The sequence below is a fragment of the Artibeus jamaicensis genome, unplaced genomic scaffold (assembly GCF_021234435.1).
Source record: "Artibeus jamaicensis isolate MK-2021 breed Jamaican fruit bat unplaced genomic scaffold, CSHL_Jam_final contig_466, whole genome shotgun sequence".
Lineage (NCBI taxonomy): Eukaryota > Metazoa > Chordata > Mammalia > Chiroptera > Phyllostomidae > Artibeus > Artibeus jamaicensis.
Genome location: NW_026521844.1, coordinates 7,923,566 through 7,946,443, shown reverse-complemented (window position 1 = coordinate 7,946,443; position 22,878 = coordinate 7,923,566). Strand labels below are relative to the sequence as shown.

The 22,878-nt window shown below is 33.2% G+C and overlaps 1 protein-coding gene across 1 annotated transcript in view; it reads left to right on the top strand.

Moving 5' to 3' along the window:
- The window catches only part of ROBO2 (roundabout guidance receptor 2), a 598,390-nt gene that overhangs the window by 528,424 nt on the left and 47,088 nt on the right, over nt 1-22,878 (top strand). Inside the window, exons 18-20 of the mRNA XM_053667263.1 lie at nt 10,699-10,881; nt 18,221-18,263; nt 19,701-19,828. Of these exons, the coding sequence (XP_053523238.1) occupies nt 10,699-10,881; nt 18,221-18,263; nt 19,701-19,828 (354 nt within the window). The remainder of the gene's footprint in view (nt 1-10,698; nt 10,882-18,220; nt 18,264-19,700; nt 19,829-22,878) is intronic.

Genomic DNA, 22,878 nt, shown 5'->3' with positions numbered 1-22,878 from the left:
TTAGGGCTGAGGCTTATTTATTTCCAAATATGTATCAAATTGTGTCTGCATCATTTATTGACTTTTCTTTCCCCAGCTGACCATATTTGTGTGGATCCATTCCTAGATATTCTATGCTGTTCCATTTCTTTGTATGCCTATCCATCTGCCAAACCACTATCTCAATTACTGTTAAGTTTATAGAAGTGAGATTGCTAATGTAAATACTCCATCATTTTCTTCTGCAAAATTGTTTTGGCTATTCCAGACCTGCTATTTCATACACTTTTCAAATCAGCTTGCCAGTTTCTATATATGTTGGAATTGTTTATTGAAAACACAGTGAATCTATACATCAAATTGGAGAGATTAAGCATTTTGATATTGAATATTTTTCTCTGGAAACATGATACACATCTCCATTTTCTACCTTTATTTCCTCTCAACAATATTTTGTAGTTTTCAGTGTACAGTTGTGGTAAACATTTTTCCTAGTATTTGATTTTTTTACACTAAGTGGATTTATAAAATTTTTTCAAATATTCTATATTATATATATATGTTTAATTTTATGTATTGCTCTGATATCACATTATTAACTTCTTATTTATTTTAATAGTTATGAAATACTTTTTCTGGGTATATTTGGGTAATTTGTTTTCTTTCTCCTTTTTTTGCTAATATGATAAATTCTGTTGAATGATTTCAAAGGTAAATAAACTTTACATTCCCGGAGTAAATCCCATTTTGTCAGAATATATTATGCTTTTTGCAGATATTACTGGATCTGATTTGTTAATATTTTGTAGAGAATGTTGCATCTGCTCATGAGGAATATTGATTTGCAGTTTTCTTGTCTTCTAATGTGTTTGTCAGGTTTTGGAGTCAGAGTTGCTAGCTTGATGAAATGCATTGAGATATAGTCCTTCCTCCTCTATATTTTGCAAAAGTTTTTGTCAGGCCTGGTATTATTTCTTCCTTAAATGCTTCCTAGAATTCAGTGATGGTATCTGTCCCTAGAGTTTACTGTATTTTTATGAATGTACACTAATTTGGGATTTTTATTTCTTCTGCATTGGTTGTGGTAAATGGATTTTGGGGTTGTGCTCACCAATGAATCTGCTTTATCCACCTAAGTATTTAAATTTTTAGCACATGCTTACCTTCAGTATATCATTATTTATATTCTTTTTAATTGTAATGTTTGCAAGGTGTGTAATTATACCACCTCTTTTATTCTTATATACTGAAGACTATTATGTTTACTCCTTTTCTTCCTTCTGCTTTTTTTGTTGTTCTCACCCTCCTCATCTCTAATTTTAATCAGTCTGGACGAGGATGTGGAAATTTAAAATTCTTCTCAAGGTACAAACTTTTGACTTCGTTAGTTTTATTAATTTGTTTTGTAATTAATCAATTTCTGCTATTTGTTCTGCTTACTTTTATGTTGCTTCTTAAGATAGAAACTTAAATCAATTATTTGGACTTTCTTCTAATATGAATATTTAAAGTAATAAATTTCTCTCCAAAGGGATAAATTTCCCTCTAAGCACTTCTTCAACTGAATCTTGTAACTTCTGATATTTTGTTTTGCCTTAATAACTTTTGCTAAATAACTTTAACATAACTTTTGATGAGTTATTTTTTATTTATTATAGTTATTTTTTCTAATTTTTTTCTCTTTAATCTGCTAATAAACTTATTTTGTTTAACAGAAGATAGTATCTCTCACTGAATTCACAAAATGTAGGTTGGAAATAAGTATCAATTATTAATTGGCTGGCATGTTGGTGGGAAGAAAAAGATAATTGTTTTAGTATAATTCTATATTTACTCATTTATTTTCTTCCCTCAGTACAATAAAATTTAAATAATGTAGTATTTTTGATGTTTTAAGATGTTTTCTTTTTCCTTCCCTCAATTTGATAGACTATCTCTGTTTCAACAAAATAATTTCTTTTTTTTTAGACTTATTTAATTATTGTTCAAGAGTTAGTTGAAAATGCTTTTTACTTTCCCTAAGGATTTCTGTTGTTATACAGAAATTATTTAGAAGTGCACAGATAAATTTCCTAACATTTTGAGATTTTCCAGGTAGCTTTTAATTACTGGTTTATAATTTAATTTAACACCAAAGTTTGTTAATGTGTGTTGTATGAATATGGCATTTTATTTTATTTTATTATTTTATTATTTTATAGAGTTTACTAGGGTGACACTGGTTAACAAAATTATACAAATTTCAGGTGCAAAATTCCACAACACATCTTCTGTACACTGTATTTATTGTGCATTTACCATTCCAAGTCAAGTCTCTGTCCATCACCATTTATCCCCCCAACCTTCTCCACCTGAAATCTACTTTCTCTGATATTAAAAGGCAAAAGATTTATGTGATCTGAAGAGATATCAGAGTATATACTTTCTCTGATATTAGTATAGCCACATCATCTCATGTTTACTTGGTTTGTTTTTTTTATCCTTTCATTTTAACTTCCATTCTCTGTATTTAATGTGTGTGTATAACTATATATATATATACACACATATGTATATGTATATATATGTATATAGTTTGATCTTCTCTCTTATCCAATATGACAATCTTTGCCTTTAGACTATTATCTTTAAGGCAATTCATTTATTGTGGTTGAGTTTACAATTATTTTCTCACTATTTATTTTCTGTCAAACTTTGTACCTTACAGATGAATTAATAGCCCTTTAATTATAATTCATCCTAAGAATTAATTTTAATTAATATTTTTATCAAGAATTAATTTTAATTATTTGGGTGAATTAAAAACCTTTAATAGCCCTGACTGGTGTAGCTCAGTGGATTGAGCACAGGCCTGTGAACCAAAGGGTCACTGGTTCGATTCCCAGTCAGGGCACATGCCTGGGTTGCAGGCCAGGTCCCTTGTAGGGGACACATGAGAGACAACCACACATTGATGTTTCTCTCACTTTCTTTCTCCTCCCCTTCCTCTCTCTCTAAAAATAAATAAAATCTTTTTAAAAACTTTAATATTATATTTTATGTCCATTATTGGATCACTCAGTATACCTCTTTAATAATTCACCCAGGATGTGCTTATAAGGGTCTTAGAAAATATAATTTCATTTTTCTTTCTTCCATTTTTGCTGTCGTTATGCCATTTATTTATAAACATGTAATAAATGCCAACATGTAAACTAAAACATTATTATGGTTGTGCTTTAAACCGTCTCCAGACAGAAAGTGATGATATGGTAAGATTAATCTTGTTTATTTCCCTTTTCTCACAATCCTGACCTTTTGTTTTATATATTTTGCCTAGTTTTATACTTGCTAACCATGTGATTTCATGTTCATACTTGTTATTTCATGTGCAGACGTGGAGGTATCCTGTGAATTATTTATTTCATACAATACACTTTTCTGTTCTATTATTTCCATTTATTATCTTTTATTTTTATTTCTTCTTCTGTTTTATTGTATTTTTCCCATTAATACTTATCCCCTCTTCCCCCTTGCCCCTGCAATCACCACACTGCCGTCCATGACCATGTCCATAAGTCCTTTTTCAATTTTGCTCAATCCCTCCACCCACTAAAACCCCTCATAACTGTCAGCCTGCTCTCTATCTATGGATCTATCTCTGTTTTACTTGTTAGTTCAGTTTGTTCATTAGATTCTGCATTGAGGGAAATCATATGGTGTTTGTCTTTCCCTGACTGGCTTATTTCACTTTAGCATAATGTTCTCCAGGTCCATCCATACTGTCACAGAGGACATTTTTTTTCTTTTTTAATGGGCAAGTAGTATTCCATTGTATACATGTCCCCTAGCTATTTTATCCACTCATCTAATGGTAGACACTTGGCCTTCTTCCATATCTCAGGAATTGTAAATAATGCTGCAATAAACTTATTGGTGCTTATGTTCTTTCAAATTAATGTTTTGGGTCTCTTTGGATATATTCCCAGAAGTGGGATCACTGGATCAAAAGACAGTTCCATTATTAATATCTTTGATGTATCTCCATACTGCTTTCCACAGTGGTTGCTCTGCTCTGAATTCCCACCAACAGTGTAGAATGCTGCCCCTTTCTCTGCTTTCTCACCGGTACTTGCTGTTTGTTGATTTATTGCTAGTAGCTAGTCTGACTGGTGTGAGGTGATGTTGTTTTAATTTGAATTTCTCTGATGATTAGTGATACTGAGCATCTATTCAAATGTCCATTGGCCATTTTTATGTCCTCTTTGGAGAAGTGTCTGTTCAGGTCATGTGCCCATTTTTTAAATTAATTGTTTGGGGTTTTTGTTTTGTTTTGTTTCATTTTTGGTGTTGACTTTTATGAGTTCTTTATATATTTTGGATAGTAACCCCTTATCAAATGAATTGGTGAATATCGCATTTTTATATGCCAAAAATGAATTATCAAAAAGGAAAATTAAGATAACAATCTCATTCACAATTACTTCATAAAGAATAAAATGGCTAAGAATAAATCTAACCAAGGATGTAAAAGACCTGTACTTGTAAAATTATAAGACCCTGAAGAAAGAAATTGAAGAAGATACAAATGAATGGAAGCACATATCATATTCGTGGACAGGAAAAATTAACATCATTAAAATGACCAGACTACCCATATATAGATTCAATGCAATCTATAGATTCAATGTAACCTCTCCAAGATACCAATGATGTATTTTATGGAATAGGCACATGCAGAAAATAAAATTAGATCTTCATCTAATGCCTCACACAAGAGTAAATTCAAAATGGATTAAAGACTTAAATGTTAAATCCCAAGCCATAAAAATCCTAGAAGAAAATATAGGCAGTAAAATCTCAGACATTGCTCATGTCTGAGCAAAAAAATAATATTTTTTCTGATGTATTTCCTCAGGCAAGGGACACACACAAAAAAAAAAGAAAAAAGTTTTTGTACATCTAAGGAAACCATCAACTAAATACAAGGACAACCTTCAGAATTGAAGTCTATTTGTTATCTTTAAATGTTCTCCTCCTTCTGAAATCTCCCCTTATACTTGTTTATTATGACCATGTTAATTTAAGTTCATGATTATGTTATAATAGCTGCTATAAAGTCCTGGTCCCCTAATTTTTATACCTGTATCATCTAATGGTCCATTTCTAGTGATTTCTTTTTCTGTTGACTTTAGGTCATCTTGTTCTAGTGTTTCGTTGTTATTGTTTTGCTTGTTTGTTTTGTTTTTGTTTTTTTTGCCAAGTAATTTCTTAATGTACACTGGACATTGCAGATGTCATAATATACAAAGTTTTAAACTTCTGAAGTCTGTTGATTTTGTTCTAGTGGTAGTTTTGTTACTGGCTGATCACCGTGATCTCATGCTGGCATGATTTTTACATTTTGTTAGTATGGAGCTATTTGTCTTTTGACTTTTATTCTTAGGCCAAAACCTTAGCTTGACCTTTATTTCTAAGTCATGGTCCTTTTGAGGTTTCAGTGAGAAACCTAACATGTTTATCTAGTCCCCCTATGTTGATGAAATTAAAACTTCAAACACAATCTTCTCTGCAGTAAGCAAAAGCTGAAAATGTCTGTTCAGCTGTTTTAGTCTTCTAGCCTTTGGTTTCCACCAGACCCTTGGAATCATCTTTCTGCACACAAAGTTTAGAGTTCATCCTAGGATTGAGAGGGATTGTATGTAGAGATACCAGACCATCACTCTCCTGTGCCCTCCTCTTTCACATGGTTTGTCCTTCAAGTTTCAGTCACTTGGAAGCTCTGAACCATGTCATTTGACACATCATATCAATACGATTTAAGTTTGCATTGTAGCTGCCTCACCCTGCATGGACTGAAATATCTCATAGAGAAAAGGAGCCTCATAAATACAGATTTCCCCTAGTATGGTTCCTATCTTTCAAGAGGCAATATCTTCATTTCTCCCTGCTTTTGTTTGCTTATCAAATCTTTAACTTTTTAAAAATATTCTGAGAGTTTACATATTTTTAAAACACTTGGCTTGGGTAGTGTTTCTTACAAGCAAATGTGCCATTCCAGTGGTTTTCAGTTTATTTTCTGAAATGATACACAGAGTAAGTATACTGACAATTTCTGGAAATTGTTTTTTTTATTATAAAGTATTTACTATGTCTGAAGAAATTTAACATTCAGTTGTAATGGTAATTTTTTTTAATTCTCCAGTTTTTTTCTTTTTATGTATAGTAAAAACATTAAAGAAAAATGTTATAGTATTAACTTTCTTCTAAATTGCCTACCCTTTCTTAATTAGTCATGCAAACTGAATTAATTCCTTAACCTGAGGGAAACCTACAGTCTTGCCCTTCTGGGATTTTTAAAAATAAATTAGAATAAGAAAGAAACACAGGTACAACCAAAGGAATTTAACCAACATATATATTCCATTTATAGTATTTAGAAACAAATCATTAATTTTAACTTAAAAACTATATATGAAACATGTAAAAGATGCAGTTTTCTACGAGAGCTCCTAGATAACTAGAGAGCTTGTTTTTTTAACTGTCTCTCAAGCATACATATGAAATATCTTGAACATAATTTTTCCAAAGATTTTATTTATTTTCTAGAGAGAGAGGAAGGAAAGGAGAAAGAGAGGGAGAGAAACATCAATGTGTGGTTGCCTCTCGTGCCCCCTACTGGGGACCTGGTCCACAACCCAGACATGTGCCGTGATTCGGAATTGAATCAGATATCCTTATGGTCCGCAGACCTGCTCTGAATTCACTGAGCTACACCAGCCAGGACAATAATTTTTAACTAAAGAAAGCTTGTCAAATATCTATGTTTTCCTTTTATATTTTATTTTTCTATAATTTTAGTTACAAATGTAATTCTGAAGCATGGGAAAGTTTTGTTGCTGTTGTTGTTATTGGTGGTGGTGGTTTATAGGGGCTACCTGCTTTCCTCAAAATTTTGGGAGATTTATTATACTACCATTTTACCAAGCTCATGTCATGTCAGTTAAGAAAGGAACAATTGCGTAGTGACTTAAAATAATAAAGTTGACCTGGCTGGTGTAGCTCAGTAGATTAAGTGCAGGCTGCAAACCAGAGGGTTGCCAGTTTGATTCCCACTCGGGGCAAATGCTTGGGTTGTGGGCCAGGTCCCCAGTGGAGGCCGCATGAAAGGCAACCACACGTTAATGTTTCTCTCTCTCTTTCTTCCTCCCTTCCCCTCTCTCTAAAAATAGATAAATAAAATCTTTTAAAAAATTAATAATAATAAAGTTAATTTAGATTATTTTCAATCAAATGGAAAGTTTTGCTTAATTTTTGCATTATTTTAAAAAGACTAAGTCTTCAAATGAATAATGTGTGCCTTTTAATTTATAGTTCAGTGAATCATGCAGTGGTGTTCAAATCTTCCTAGGAAATAAAAGTAATCTACTAAATGATATTCTTATCTTCTACTCAGGTAGCTAAAATATGCAATACCCACACACAGTAAGCAACACTCAACCTGGAAAAGTGTATTTGTCCCAAAGGGATTTATTTCTTTTTAATATTTACTCTTGTACTGAAGAAGGCTTTAAATGTTTCCTTAATTACCCCTGCATATCCACCTTAACATCTTTTCTGGTAACATGATTTACACAACTGTTATTCCTTAGTTTAAAAGTGATACAGTGATGTCTAATCTCCTTTTCTGATCCAATCTATGTTTTCCCTATTGTCTATGCAGTACTGGAAACAGCACTTGAAGTGACTCAAGCTCTACCTCATTTCCCTTCACTTTAATTAAATCATGTATTGGCATTTAATGTAATTTATAGCTGATAAATTCAGATTTGTCTTATGCCAGAACATGTACTGTTTCATCTATTCCTTCTCAGTTTAATTTTTATTCCAGAAAGTTCCATTAAGAGATCATTAATTAAAATATTATGTAGACATAATAAGCAGCCTTACACAGGCTTAAAAGTAAAATTGTTCTTTTGTCTATAGCTGCCACTGGTAAGATGACTTTTACATCCAAGTGACTGTAGTTTTATATTGTTGCACTTGCAGACAAACAAATGCCAGCAAATGCACTTCCATATATAAATGTCAAACAATATGTCATGTAACAAATTTATATCGATGTAAAAATTTTAGTAATTTGCTTAATAACATAGCTATTATTTTTAATCATTTGGCCATTTCATGCTTACCTAACATAGTTGGTAATAATATGTGGAACAGCAACAAACTTTCACTGTAATAGATACAACTGAATCTGATGTATCTAATTAATTTTTAGTGAAACAAATTAGTTTAGTTCTTCATTACTCTCCAATAGGAAGAAGACATTATATTTCATTATGTTTTTATTTCTGAAAGAATAATAGAGCATTATAGGTCACATACAACAATCTTATCCATGCTCTAATTAATCCAACTAACAACATTGTTTAAAAAATAGCATAATAAATAGCAATACATCTAGGGTAACATAAATATTGAACTACATTAAATATGGTATTTTATAGACCTTTACACAAAGGAAGGAGAAATTTTATTTTCTCCTTGTTTTATAGGGTTTTTTTTCTGTAGTAACTAGTAGTAGCTTCAAAAAATCTTGAGATATGTCTCATATTGAAAATATGAGATCATTTTGTCCTGGCCAGTGTGGCTCAGTGGATTGAGTGCCAGCTTGCATACCAAAGGGTCACTGGTTTGATTCCCAGTGTACATGCCTAGGTTGTGGGCCAAGACCCCCAGTAGGGGGCATGTGAGAGTTAAGCACACATTGATGTTTCTCTCTTTCTCCTGGCCCTTCCCCCCTCTCTAAAAATAAATAAAATCTTTTAAAAAAGGAAAGAAAATATGAGATCATTTTAAACACATTTGACTATGCTTATATGTAAAATAATTAAAGGAAGACATACTGGGAAAATGAACCAGGTTTGCTACAAAAGTGAATCAGGATTTTTTAAATCTGAAATTAAACTCAAAAGACACTTCAGATATGAAGTATAAGTATGTTTAAGAATGATAGCAGCTATAACAAATAAACCTGCATTCTGATTGGCTTCACAAAAAACAAGTTTCTTTTTTTTATAGCTCAGTCTAAAATGGGTTAGCAAAGTGAAGATGGGGTTTCTACTCTACCCAGTTATTTAGGGTAGAGTAGAATACTTCCATACTTCCAGCCAATGGCTTTACTGTTTCTGAGGGGGTCAATGCCCTCCAAGTACTGTCACAGCAGTGTGTAGGTAAAGCCTGGAGGTAGCATGCATCACCTGTGCCCACGCTCAGTTTACCAATATTCAGTCACTTCGATGATCTCAAATATAAAGGATTCTGAGAAATGTAGGCTAATTTTCTGCTCTGAAAAAAAAGAGAAACTGAGTAAATATGTCTCCTGTGGTTCTCAGGACTCTTGCATCTGGACAATTTACAACTTACATCCCTGAAGTGCTGAAGTGGTTCTTAACCCTTAACCCTAAATGGGGCATAATTCTGAGTTCACAAACTACTATGTTCTTATTAACCTCTTTATATGCATCATCTCAAACAGTCCTTCCAAAGAGACAGCGCTGTTGCCAACTAACAAAAACTGGTACTCAAAAAGATGAACTACCCTGTGTAAGCTCACTGCTTACTTAGCTAGTAAGTGGCAGAGATGGTATTTACTCACACAGCCCCCAAGTCCGTACTCTTTCTAATATATTTCAGCACCATCATATCTAAAATAATAAAAATTATGTATTCCTTTGATGAGATATGCTGAAATTTGCCATTTGTATCTGGATTACAATTTTTTAATAGTCTTTGATTCGTCACTAATGAGGTATAAAATTGACACTAGAAATCACTTTGTTTTTCATTGATATTATGATTCCATGAATTCTAAATTCAGTGATGTTATGATTACATCAAGACTAAGTTATCAAAAAAAATGACTACTTCTAGAATAATCTTAGTCCAGGTTTAAATGTGTTTTAATTATGTAGACCTTAGAATTAAATTTAAAGTTGTCTTTTCAATTCAAATTTCAAGTTGATTTTCAAGTTAATTTTAAATATTTTAAGGTGATATGCAAGTTTTATCTTTTTATGATATTTTAATTATAAATGCTAATCTTTATGAAAATATGTTTACATAATTGTCATTGTTTTATACAATACTTTTAACATATTCCCCCAAATTAGATGGCCTAATCAAAATAAGTCCCTTGGTATAATATTAAGGACAGTCTGTAGTTACATATTTTTGAATCATGAACACTTGACTTTGGACAGTGCTGTGGAGGAAAGGCAATTTGCAAATGCCTTGTGCTGAACATTGTGTTGCAATTTCTTTTAATTTTAATGAGAATATATTAAAATACTTTTATGAAACTAAAGGAAAGTTGTTGTTATTTAAATTCCTAGCAATTGTTTTAGCCTCACTTCTTAGTATTAGTACTAATTCTATATACTGAATTAGTATACAGCTTTCTGTATACAGCCTCAGTATACCAAGAAGCTGTTCTAAATCTATTCGTAAGAGTAAAACCAAACATAAGGGAGCAATGTTCTTAATCATATTCCAAACTTGGAATTTGATTATTTTTCTGTAACTTAAAAAAAATGGGCTTACTAATCATTCTAACAGGTTCAGGACATAACCAGTGTTGCTTGCTTTCAAAGAAATTTTCTAATTTTCTGTGCCTTTGGAGCACCGTGTGTATTCTGTATGCATTAATGTTTACTAAAACTATTGTTTCTTCCATAGGTGGACGTAATGAAGTTGTCATTACAGAAAACAATAATAGCATAACTGAGCAAATCACTGATGTTGTGAAGCAACCAGCCTTTATAGCTGGTATTGGTGGTGCCTGCTGGGTAATTCTGATGGGTTTTAGCATCTGGTTGTATTGGCGAAGAAAGAAGAGAAAGGGACTCAGTAATTATGCTGGTAAGAGACTATTTCCAGCTAAGAAAACTTCTTATCTTTAAGAATGTTTCGGAGAAAGAGAAGGAATGGAATGGAATAACAGAAGAGTGAATGAATGAATATTTTGACTTCTTTTAAACATCCTTTCTGTAAGATACAATTATAAATGACATGCTTTAATGCATTGCTCTTCACCACATCACATTATGACCAAATGGCCATTTTTTTCCTTGAATTTCCAATGAAGCATAACAAGAGTGCACATTGATAAATGCTTAACCATTATCCTCAACTAGTTCTTCAAAACACAGAAACACATACACAGACTTTCCATGCTATGAAGCCATTGTTTGAGAAGTGTATTTGGCGTTACTACAATGCTCAGGAAAAGTTTGAAATGTAGCACTAAGTATTTTAAGATGCAGGTTACAATAGGAAATGTTGCAGATGGAAAATAAAAACAAAAATTCTCAGCAGAATTAATTAGCTGGATAATGCAAGAATTAAGGATTTACCAGTCACTTAAACAGATGTCTATTTCAGTGTAACCAATAAGCATTTTAGAAGGGAGGAAAAAAAAAGAAAAGAAGCAGAAGAAGGAAAAAAAGACTTAGATGTTCTACTTGTTTGCAAAAGATGTTTTGCCTTAGAATTCAGAGCAGAATTTCAAGGATGTCAAAAATTGTGGCCTTTCAAATATTCCCAAGGTGCAGGGACAGAATTATCAAGTCAACGATTGAAAGAATGAACTAAACGGTGAAGCTTGTTCAATAACAATTTTAATTACAATTAATTTTAAGTACTTTATCTAAAAACAATAAAAAATTACCTCACAGCATTTTCCACTTTCTAGAGTTTATAAGTGAATAGTTTTAATTTAACATACTCCTATGAACACTTTAGAATTTTTAAGATATTTTTTTCAACTTTCTATTATGTTGGTAAGAAGCATAAATATCTTAATAAATGATTTTGACAGAGGATTCAATGCTTATTAACTTTATAGGCTGCTATAGTTTATAGGCTTCTAATCTGTTGAGAATGTGTAAATACTGCAAAATTGGAAAAAATAGCACCCCCTTGGTTGTCTTGTTATTTGACAGCATTTAAATATGACTATTTCATCATAATATTGTGGCTCATGTCTTTATCTTATGAAAATGAAGTTTGTTAATCACCCTATAGAATAAAGTGTGAGGACTAGAGAAAGTATTACTTAGTGTATCCATTGGAAAGGGGATTCCTTGCTTGGTGATCCGCTGTCTTTCTGTCATTCTCATTCCTATGGGTTGTGATGCATTCTTCCTTCTGCTTTGTCACTCCAGGGCTATATCACTGCACCAGTGAGGGAGTCTTCCCAGAAGGGGATGTAGGGCAGTACCTGCTAAATGTCAGAGTCTTGAACCTTGGTGATACTTTAATGTACCTTCTTGATTTTTCAGTGCAGTCCTGTACCTTCATTTTGTGACAGTACTAAAACCAATCTGTTTAATCACTCACCATCTTACATTGTATCTCTGTGACACATTCATGTAAATCTTATACAACATCAAGAAGAACAGATTTCGGTCAAGGACTATTTTGTATTTATCCTTTTGCCTGACTTTAGGAAAAATAATAAAATATTGACTATATAAGTCACTTCAATGCAGAGTTCTAAGATACCCACATTCTCAGTGATGCATTTTTAACTCTCCATACTTCTTCATTCACTCACACCTTATAAATAACAAAGCTCTAATAATTAGTAGGTTTGTACTTTCAGTAAAATGATGTCAGACATTTTTCCCTTCCTTTTGTAACAATAGTTTTTTTTTTTGGGGGGGGTGGATTTCTTTTCTTTCTTTTTGCAAACCCTGTGTATTTAATTAGAAAATTACTGTTGGTCTTTGAACTTGATAATATGGTACATTTTCTATTATCATCTCTCATAGTGATTGATACCCATCTGCTTGCAGAAGAACTGCTAACTCAGAAGGTGTACGCCCTTCAAATATTTTGGAATAAGGCCAAGCCAGAGAGCAGGCTTTCAAAACCTTTGTACTTAATTGATAGATGGCTGACTTCTCAGACTAGATTCACCTTCAACTAGTAATTTGCCTTCCAGCAACTGCTGTTCCTTTCTTGTAGGTGAGAAGAAAATGAAAATTGAAACCACAGGTGCCTAGCATGGTATATCTGACTTGGTGATATTTTCTGCACATTCCCCTCCAAAACTGTCCTATCCTCCACCTGTTAAAATTTCCCTATTCTTGTCCTTACGCAATGTGGAGAATATGGGGACTTTAAATAGGAACGATTAGTGGAGTCTGTATTTATCATAGGTTTAAATTGCTGATATTTCATGTATAAGCTAATGATCCATTTTCAGAGCATAGAGATTTCATTGAGGGTTATTTCTCCTGAAGCATTGAATAAATTCTGTTTGTACTGGTTCTGTTTATATCTTGGTTTTTATAAAAACTTCTCTGGAAAATATAAATTTCACAAGTAAGAAAATGTGATTTTCTTGCACAGTGAAAAACCTAACATTTCTACTTTTTCACTGCATTGTAATCTGTATACAGTTAAAAACTTGATTATTGATTCACCATAACAAAATAATTTTTCCCGCTAAACAAAAAACTTACTTTGGGATAATTACTTAATTTATAATATAAATTCTTCATTTGTTTCAAACCCAAAGTGCAATATTGGATTATACAATGTTTAAATATCTGATTCTTACATATATTAAGAAACATGTACTTTAATAAAGCTAGACTGATCCTAAGTAGAATTGTAAAGCAAGTAAAATTTGATTTCAGCACTGCCTTTTTCCTACTCCATCCCGATAATGGAGTACAACTAGAGAGGTAGAACAGAAAAGATTTTAACTGATATGAAGATACAAAAATAACCTTTTGGTTTGGAAATTCTAACCCTCACAGAAAGTCACTCACCCTCTGTAGGCAAAAACGGAGTCATTGACTTTAACTGTGGCTAGTCTTTGACTCACTGCCGTGTGAAAAATCATATTTGAATGCTTAGAAGGAAGGGGAAAAGCCCGTCACTCGGTATTGATATTTTTTATATGTCGGAGATTTAACACATTTATCATAGAACACTAGTGGATTGACACTAGGTTGTAAAACAACTATAAAGAATCAGCTGCAAACTTACACATTTAAATGTCCTGCAAGGAGAATATGGCCGACCTTTTTGCATAGGAAATGAGAGATCCCCAGGGCAGCGTGATGTGCCAACGTTCTATTCATTTTTCCTCTCTTTACCTGTTATTTAAAGTCTTTAGAAACAAGCACGCACCACAGGCTTGCACATGGCACAAAGAAAGGCAGGTGGATTTAAAAGGTATCCTCAGATATCATAGTCTGTATGAAATTACTTTATATTTTTCTAGAGTAGCGTGCAGTGATGTTTATCTTAATCTTCACTAAGCACTAACAGTCTCCTTGTCACTGCGTGTGACATCCCTGCCTGCTAGCATAATTTACCACCTAAGTCGTTGTAGGGGGAAGTAAAATCATAAAGAGATTTTGGGCATAAAGTATAGAAAATATTAGGCAATTTTTGAATCTAGAATAAATGTTTGATCGTGTGTGTAACAGTGTTTGTAAATAGAAAAATGAACAACACAAATTAGGCCATGTAGTGTAGCTTCCACAAAAATTCTAATTACTTATATATATAAAACATATTATCAATATTTATATATTTTATGTGTCCATAAAATAAGCCACATGGCTACATGGCTCTTTTCCAGTTTTGTTGTTCACTTTTACATTCACAATTTCAAAGGATTTGATTCTTAATGAAAGTAAATACATTTTGATTTTTTAAAAGGGAGATTTTATTTTATGACTATTACCTCTCGAGATAACTGATATTGTAAAACTCAATAATACAAAGAATTTAATGAGTGAGCAAATTATAAAATGTTAAATATTTCAAGCACAGCTTTTAAAATTGTTGCTGAGATATAAAGTATTTGAAAACTATCCAAGGACAGCTGAGAGATTGGATGGAAGGTGTATAGACTGATTACCTGGGCTGAGTTAATACTTATTAAAAGAGGATTAATATACATTCATATTTGAGAAATACCTTATCAGGAAAGAAAATGAAGCTTGGCTGGCAACATTAAAGTTTCCATTTGGAGTAGGAAAATGTGGCTTACTAGAGATAGGCGTTCTGAAAGCATCTTTACCTCAAAATGTCAATTTACTGCATAGTTATGTGTTTCTTCCCCTTCACTTCTAGCAGGCATGAGATTACGACTAATCCCGTCAGATAATAGTACAAGTACTTTATGTATGATGGAAACTTGCAAAATCTTTTTTACCATATATCCGTTAAAAATATTGCAATAAATTCAAAATATTTAATGCAGTTCTAAAAAAAATGTAAGATTGTGGTATCTGTGGAACTTTTTAGAAACCTTAGAGTTATTTAGTGAGTTTTAGTTAAAAACTTCTACACATGGCTCCTTCAAAGTTCTCAATTTTAGAGGCTAGCAGAAACTCCTGATAAAGGTTCACACTTATCTCAAGTTATCCCTGATAAATGCAAAATTACTGGGAAGTGTCAAAGTCATGACTAGGACAAGATTGTCCAATCACCTTTACTCTCCTCAGCCTCATTGCTTTTAACTTGAAGGTGGTTCAGAACATCTTTGAAATGATAGCTGCCTAAAAACAGCTTCCAATTTGCTGAGGCATTTATTTTTTATGTTTCTCTCTTTTTACAGCAAAATAAAAAATAAGAATAAATAAATTCTGATCAAAACACTAAATACGACTTCCATTTTAGGAGCTCTAATTGTTCATTTTTATTTCTAGTCTGCTTTTAATGTCATGATCTATGAGAATTCTGTTACTTTTCATTTGTTATTCAAAATAGAACAAATTAAATGTTTTGAAGCATGAGTTGAAAGGGGGAATCTTGAAAAGATGTGATCTTTATTGCCTTGCTTTAAAAAGAAAACTAAGCAATTTTATTAAGATAAGGGTCTTTTTTCTTGTTCTGATAGAAATATAAAAAATGGAAGATTCTCATGTCCATAGGCCATTTTGAGTTAGTCACGTATTTATACAATATTCTGTGTATTTTTGCTTTTGTATAGTTGGTATGCAGAGATGCATACTATGAATAATTTACCATTAGTTAGTATGTACAAGTCAAGTGTAACTCAGTTTTTTGCCTCTTCAGTTGTCTTTTCTGTAATGTATTTATTGCTCTGACAGTAACAGAGACCTTGGGGGGGGGGATCATGTAAATAAGGGAGAAATATTTAGCTTCTCTCTGCATATCTCCTAACAGCATATTTTAAGGTATAGCCCATCAGTGCCTGTTTATTTGCATATTCACAATGATATTCACAACATTATCTTAACCCTCTTTCAGCAGAGTAAAACAATCACTTGATAGTCCATTAAAAACCACACAACTAGAAAGTCACATCAGATGGAAAGCTAATTAGCTATACCGTTTTCATATTTTGTTGTATTTTATTTCCCTAATGAGGCCTTTATTTAATACCTCCTATGCTTAATTTTTTTCATTAATCATTTTAGATTAATTATTTTATGTTAAATGCATTTATTAAAGGGACCCACTGTGAGGTGGACATGCTGCTGCTTCCTGATTCCCAGCACTTATGTGAACCATGAGACAGCAGAGCAGTGATCAGTATTCCTTGACTTTTTTCCCAGAACCTATATCCACAGCCCATCCTGGGCAGATGCAAAAGTTATGTCAGACTGTTTTATAATGAATTTGAGATGCTACCTCAAAAATTAATAAGGCAGTATAATTCAGGTGCCACCTGATATTCTCGAAATGGTCTTATGAAGTAGTGTCTCATGAAAGTTCTGATGGACCCTTGGAAGTACGATTCTATCACCTTATGATGTCATGAAGAGAGATATCATTAGTCCTGGAAAACTGTTTCTGGAAATTTACAAAAGTTATAGAGTGGTCATATTCGATAAACGAAACTTGAAGAACAGATGAATTATGGAGAGATTATTCAAATTAAAAAGCATTTACCATGTGTATACTTGAAGTAACAATAAGTCCTCGGTTTACTTAAAGTATGAATCAATTCAAATTTTTTAATTTATTTTTATCTTTACTCACTAGGTAAAAAAAAAAAAAGCTAGTAAAAAAATATCAGTACCTTCCAAAAGAAGGTATTTTGGGTTCTTATATCTGAAATTGTGTTTTTCCCCTTTATTCCCAGTCCTTGGTTTAACTGATCCATACTAATTTTGGTCATAATTGCAGTTTTGCAGTCCATAAATTTCTAAACAGCAAATTTTCTGCATGATTTTTCAGTTAAGTCACTTGATCCCAAAGTAATGTGGAATTATTTGTAAGCTTTTTCCCATTAATCATGTACAGTCACATATCCCTGCAAAAATACTAAATGATGTTAACTATAATTTGCTGCCTAGAACCTGTCTAGAGTATGCCATGATGCCTTTCTCATAACTCATGTAAGATTATGGACAAGTGATGGTGAACCTGAACAGATATTTTTATTCTTTGGCTGATCCTTGAAACCCACTTTCATGCTGTTTTGGGGAATGGAATCTGGTAACTGGAGGGAGGGGCCTGCCCAGCTGTGGCTCCACTGGCTCCTTGTTGGAGTTGCTGATAAGTTCTACAATTCTCTAAAAAACTTGAGTCTTGTAATCACGACATACAATTGGAATGCACTCAGTATCAATTACTTGAAAATTTTACTATCGTGAGAGTTGGATGATACAACACAAAGCACTAAGCACATCATTCTCTATTAAATACAGTCCATGTCTATTATAATTATAGCCGTTGAACTCACAGTGCTTATCAGTGTGCCTTAAAGGATCTGTGATGTGGAGGAATAAGTCATCAGGAAGTACCATTGGAAGGATGATATTACCTGTTTGAACGATCTTGTTTCAATTTCTATTATTTGCATTTTGCAGGTTTCTTCTAATTAGGAAACCCATATATTAAGATGAAAAGTCATGATTTCATAATTCTCTGTTATTACTTGTCAATTTTCCAATAACACTATGTATATCAATTGTAACTTTTGCAACATTTGACATCCAAAAACAGATTGCCCCTTCTACTTAGCCAGCCATGCATTTGGCTTGAAGAATTTTAAAATGTCTTATTAAATTTGGCTCAAGTGATGGCTTTGCCGTGAACCAAATCATTCTTTTTTACTCCCTATGCAATTACGTTAATTATATTTTGTTAAAATTCCCAGAGGCCTCAGCTCTAAACTAAGGGCCAATATGTAGTTGTTATTAATCGTAATTAGTATTGACTACTTGTGTGTGCATGTCTTTCTCTTTTTTTTTTACAGTTACATTTCAAAGAGGGGATGGAGGACTAATGAGCAATGGAAGGTATGCTAAGGAGACTTTTTATTACTATTACTATTTGTAATCAGGATTGGGAAACTGTAGTAAGAGGCTTTATTGTAATAAATGGTCACTTAGAAGTCTGAGAACTCTAGGAGGAATTAAATGGCTTACCACAGTTTTAATGATATATCTCTCATGCACTTTAGAGGAATCAGGTCCAGATGTTTCATATCTCCCACATGCCCCTGAAGAAATTAGTAGTAAATATCACAACGAACATGTTCATTTGTTAGCCAATGTTTATTGCATTAATTAGACATTAGCAAATGAAGTTGCTGTTGTTTAAGACTCCTTATTGGCTCTCACTAAATTGCTGTGAGTGAACAATTACACATAATCGATCACAAAGTAAATGATTCATGGATGATGAATAGGCTGTGGATTGATAGGACTGGATTCCACAACTTTGGATACTCAATTGAAATTGATAAAAGCTGATAACATACCCATATATCCTTATCTATTTTCCCTTTGCCAATATGGAGATTGTAATTAGGCTCTGGTAATAACTTCCAATCTCCCATTTAATCAATATTTTATCACAAAGAGATTAGGTCTAATGAAAACTAGTGGATGTAGCAAGAAAGTAGTTGGATTTTCTTATTGCAGTTTCCATAGAAACTTGTGTTTCTCTTAGGAATTGTACCAGAAACTTTTTATCCAAAAAAACAAAAAAAGTACGATGAGTATAGATACTACTATTTCTTCATAAGTAATTTCATAATCTACAAAGGAATTAGAATCTCCATCTTTAATATTAAAAGTGTAAATTCTTTATTAACTGTGATGTGAAGAAAGTTTTCAAGAGTCTGTGCACATGCCGGACGAGATCACAGTGAATCATGTGTTAACTTAGAAAAAACTGAAATATACCCCTGATGTTTTGCCACTTAGAAAACCTTGAAATGTGCTATTGATGAAATAATATAAATACTGTTTATTAGTTTCCTTCCAGTTTTTTGCCCTAAATCAAGTTAGAAGGCTCATAACAGGGGTGACAGCCTCCAGTGGACAGATAAATATGAGAGTTGCAGGAATCAAGAATGCAATAGCCCAAAGTCTTGGGAATGGCTGAAACCGAGCAGCCACTGTGAGCAGTTGTTCCCTTGAGGTATCAATTCATCATCAAACCTTGTTTTGAAGTCCTGCTGCGATACTGATTCCTACCAGATTTGGGGTGGATGACTGAACTCATTTGGGTGCCAGCAAAATACCAGGCAGGACTGACTGTTCTGCTTCCAGTGTCAAGGTTAATCTATAGGTTAACTGAAGGAACTGCTAGAGTTCCTTAATTCTAGAGAGCCTACACATTTTAACTGGAAGTAAACTAAAATCTTAAATTCATTTTAGTGCCTGGGACAGGTGTCCAAGTCTTTCTCTGAGCTCCAAATGTCAATTTCCTTTTAATTTCTATTTCAGTCGTCCAGGTCTTCTGAATGCTGGGGATCCCAATTATCCGTGGCTTGCTGATTCCTGGCCAGCCACGAGCTTGCCGGTAAACAACAGCAATAGTGGCCCAAATGAGATTGGAAATTTTGGGCGTGGAGGTAAGTTAAGATTTTCAAAATTTTATTATTTGTTATTTGTTTTCTTGGCTTTCCTAGATTTTTTTAAAGATATACTAAAAAATAGTTTTCATCATTAAAAGTAGGGAAGCACATGTACTAACAGCACAGTACTTTTGCTGAATTTTTGTTATAAAACCATTGTCATATGTTACCTTGAGTAACACTAAGCTTTTAAGGAAGTCATTACTAGTCAGGAAGATAAATATTCATAACACATTTTGTTTTTGAAGCTATTAATACAGGAGTACTGAAATCAGGGATTATGATGCTAAATATGGCTTAGGATTTTGGTCTAGCCATTTTACTTTTCTAACTCATATAAATAAAGCATATATTTATTGAGCATGTCCTGTGTACCTGACAGACAGAAAAATATAATATCAATATAAAGAGAGACATTCTTTATTCTCAGCTAATATATCATATAATGAGTATACACTTAAATTTAACATGTTGGGAAAGAACTTTTTTGTAGTTCTACAATTGTTAACTGGTACCCAAATGCAAAGCATGAAAGTGCTAAGTAGCTGGTAAGCTGAAGTGTCCAAAATTTCATGCCAGGGTCTTCTTCATAGGTCTTTACAGGGAGACAGAATTGTATATACTGTAAATGATTACCACTTCACCCCTTCCATCTTTCCATCCAGTCAATAGGAGAATGATGGGTTTAGAGAAAGTCATGTCTAGAGAAGTCTCTGGTGCCTGTGTTTAGCTTGGCCCACATTTTTGAGCTTTCCCTTGGCAGAAGATTGTGCAGACAGTAAATGGACTTGAGCTGTCTTGTCAATACCCCACATAAAAGAGATGCCCAGTGGAAATTAGACAGTTCTGTGAATGGAGTGTTACTTAAATTGATCATCTGAGGAGTTAGGAATTATTCAAAAGTGTGATAAGAGAAATATTGACCTGTTTGAGAAATGAATACATTTTCTAATGACTTGAATATAAAGTGCAAGGTAGCAGAGGGGGGTTAAACGCACTGAGAGACAGAACAGAGTGCCTTCTAAGGCACACAAACACTTTACAATTTCTGCAAAGGGTGATCAGAAGCCATTCATAGATTTTTAGGAGGAGAATGCTAGGATCCAAGTAGTGCCTTGAGTCGTGCGGCCTGTTACTGTGTGGAGAATGGAGTTACAGTGAAAATTTGGAGTGATTAATTAGGAAAGTAGTGTTGTAATCCAAAGATTTTTGGATTAATCCACTAGAGGATTTCTATAATTTTATGCAGAATTACTGCAGGAGACCCAGGGCTATTCTGAGTATATTATAAACCTCATTGGCAGATTTCACATGTATGAGTATATAAATACATTAGAAGAATAATCATGGACACTGGCCTTTTCTCTTTAAGAGTGGAATACCAATACTGTTTGAGTATAATTTTAAGTTTTGTAAATAGTAGAGTTTCTAAGTATTGTATGGGTATGCATTCAGTGCCAACTATAAGAAGGTAAACTCACTCCCACTCCCGAAATAAAATGCAGAAAAATATTCATCCCTACCTCTTAGATGTATGATGACTATTAATTCGATGACTATATGCCTCAGATGTGCATTTAGCACAAAGCTTGACATACAGTCAGTGGCCAATATACATCATTGGATTAAATGGAAGACTAGAAAGTAAGTTGCAGGATGTCTCAGCTTACATATACTTTGTTTAGGATCTCCCATGCCCAGAGCCTCTGAAAGTCACTGTCCTCCCTAGGTGACCGAACTCAGAGCCCTGCAGGTTATCACTCTGCCACGAGTGAGTTCTGTACCTGAATATCTCCTCACCAAAAAGGCAAAACACTTCTCTCAACCTGTGTCAAAAAAAAAAAAAACCCTCTATTCCCAAAGCTTTTTATCAGTCAAGGAAGAGCTTCCTCTTTTACCTTTTGTGTTTGTATTGGAATAACACACCATTCTCTTTTTATATCAGGAAATAAATACCTAGCAAGGGAACAAATCAACTTTTTTCAGTTTCTAGCAGGCTACACTAACATCTAAAGTTTCTCAGTCTAATTTAGCCGAATGGTTCATTTGTGGATTTTCACAGCTTTTCTTCTATTTCCTCCTCATTTTCATGACATGACATATTTCACAGATGAACAACAAGGCTAAGACAAAGTTTTTTTCAGGGTTTACTGTATCTATTTTCACTTTGGTAGGCATTTTAAACATTTACTATATACCAGAAATAGTGTTAGGAATTTTTGTATTTTTTTTCATTTCCTTTGCACAGTAAATGTTTGACACAGATAATCATATTTCAATTTTAAAAGTAAAGGAACTAAGGTTTTCAAGATGATTAACTTGAGATTGGAGTGTAGAATGCAGGCCTTCCAGATTCCAAAGCCAAGGTTCTTTTATCTACACTGCTCTGAAATTCTAAGGGCAGAGTTCACACATAAACATTTTTATTATAACCATATTTATATGAGTAATTAATTATACTAGGCCAGAAAAAAATAAATGCATTTTTAACCAAAGTATTAAAAATCTGCAGAATAACTCATAAGTGACTTCAACTGGACAGAAGGGCTCCTCTTAATTCACAGGTTTCAAACTCAAATGGTTAACAAGTGCCTGTCAACCAATCTACAGCACTAAAGATGAGTAGGTGCGAACTGCATGAAGTGGAAAATGGGAAGTCCTGCTAAAGGTGGCAGAACCTGTTTAGCCCAGGCTGTTGGGAGGAAGGCTGGAGTAGACTCCAAAGTATCTGATGTTAAAGGATGCTCTCACACATTGAAGTATTTATGCATAAGCCTCCAAGATTTCAACATTGGAATATAATTCATTTTATTTTTTGAAAATTGAAAAATGATCAAATAATATTTGAAATAAATATGCAGCCCAAAAGTCAATAGAGAATCACTTAGACTTGCAGGCTGGCTGATTTTCTTCATCAGAGAAAGAGAGATTCTATTTTAGAGCCATAGCTCTGGTTGTTGCAGCATAACATTATGTAGGATTAGATTCTTGGATGATTTTTTTACCCACTTTTAAACATTTGACCACACAACTGCTTTAAAAACTTG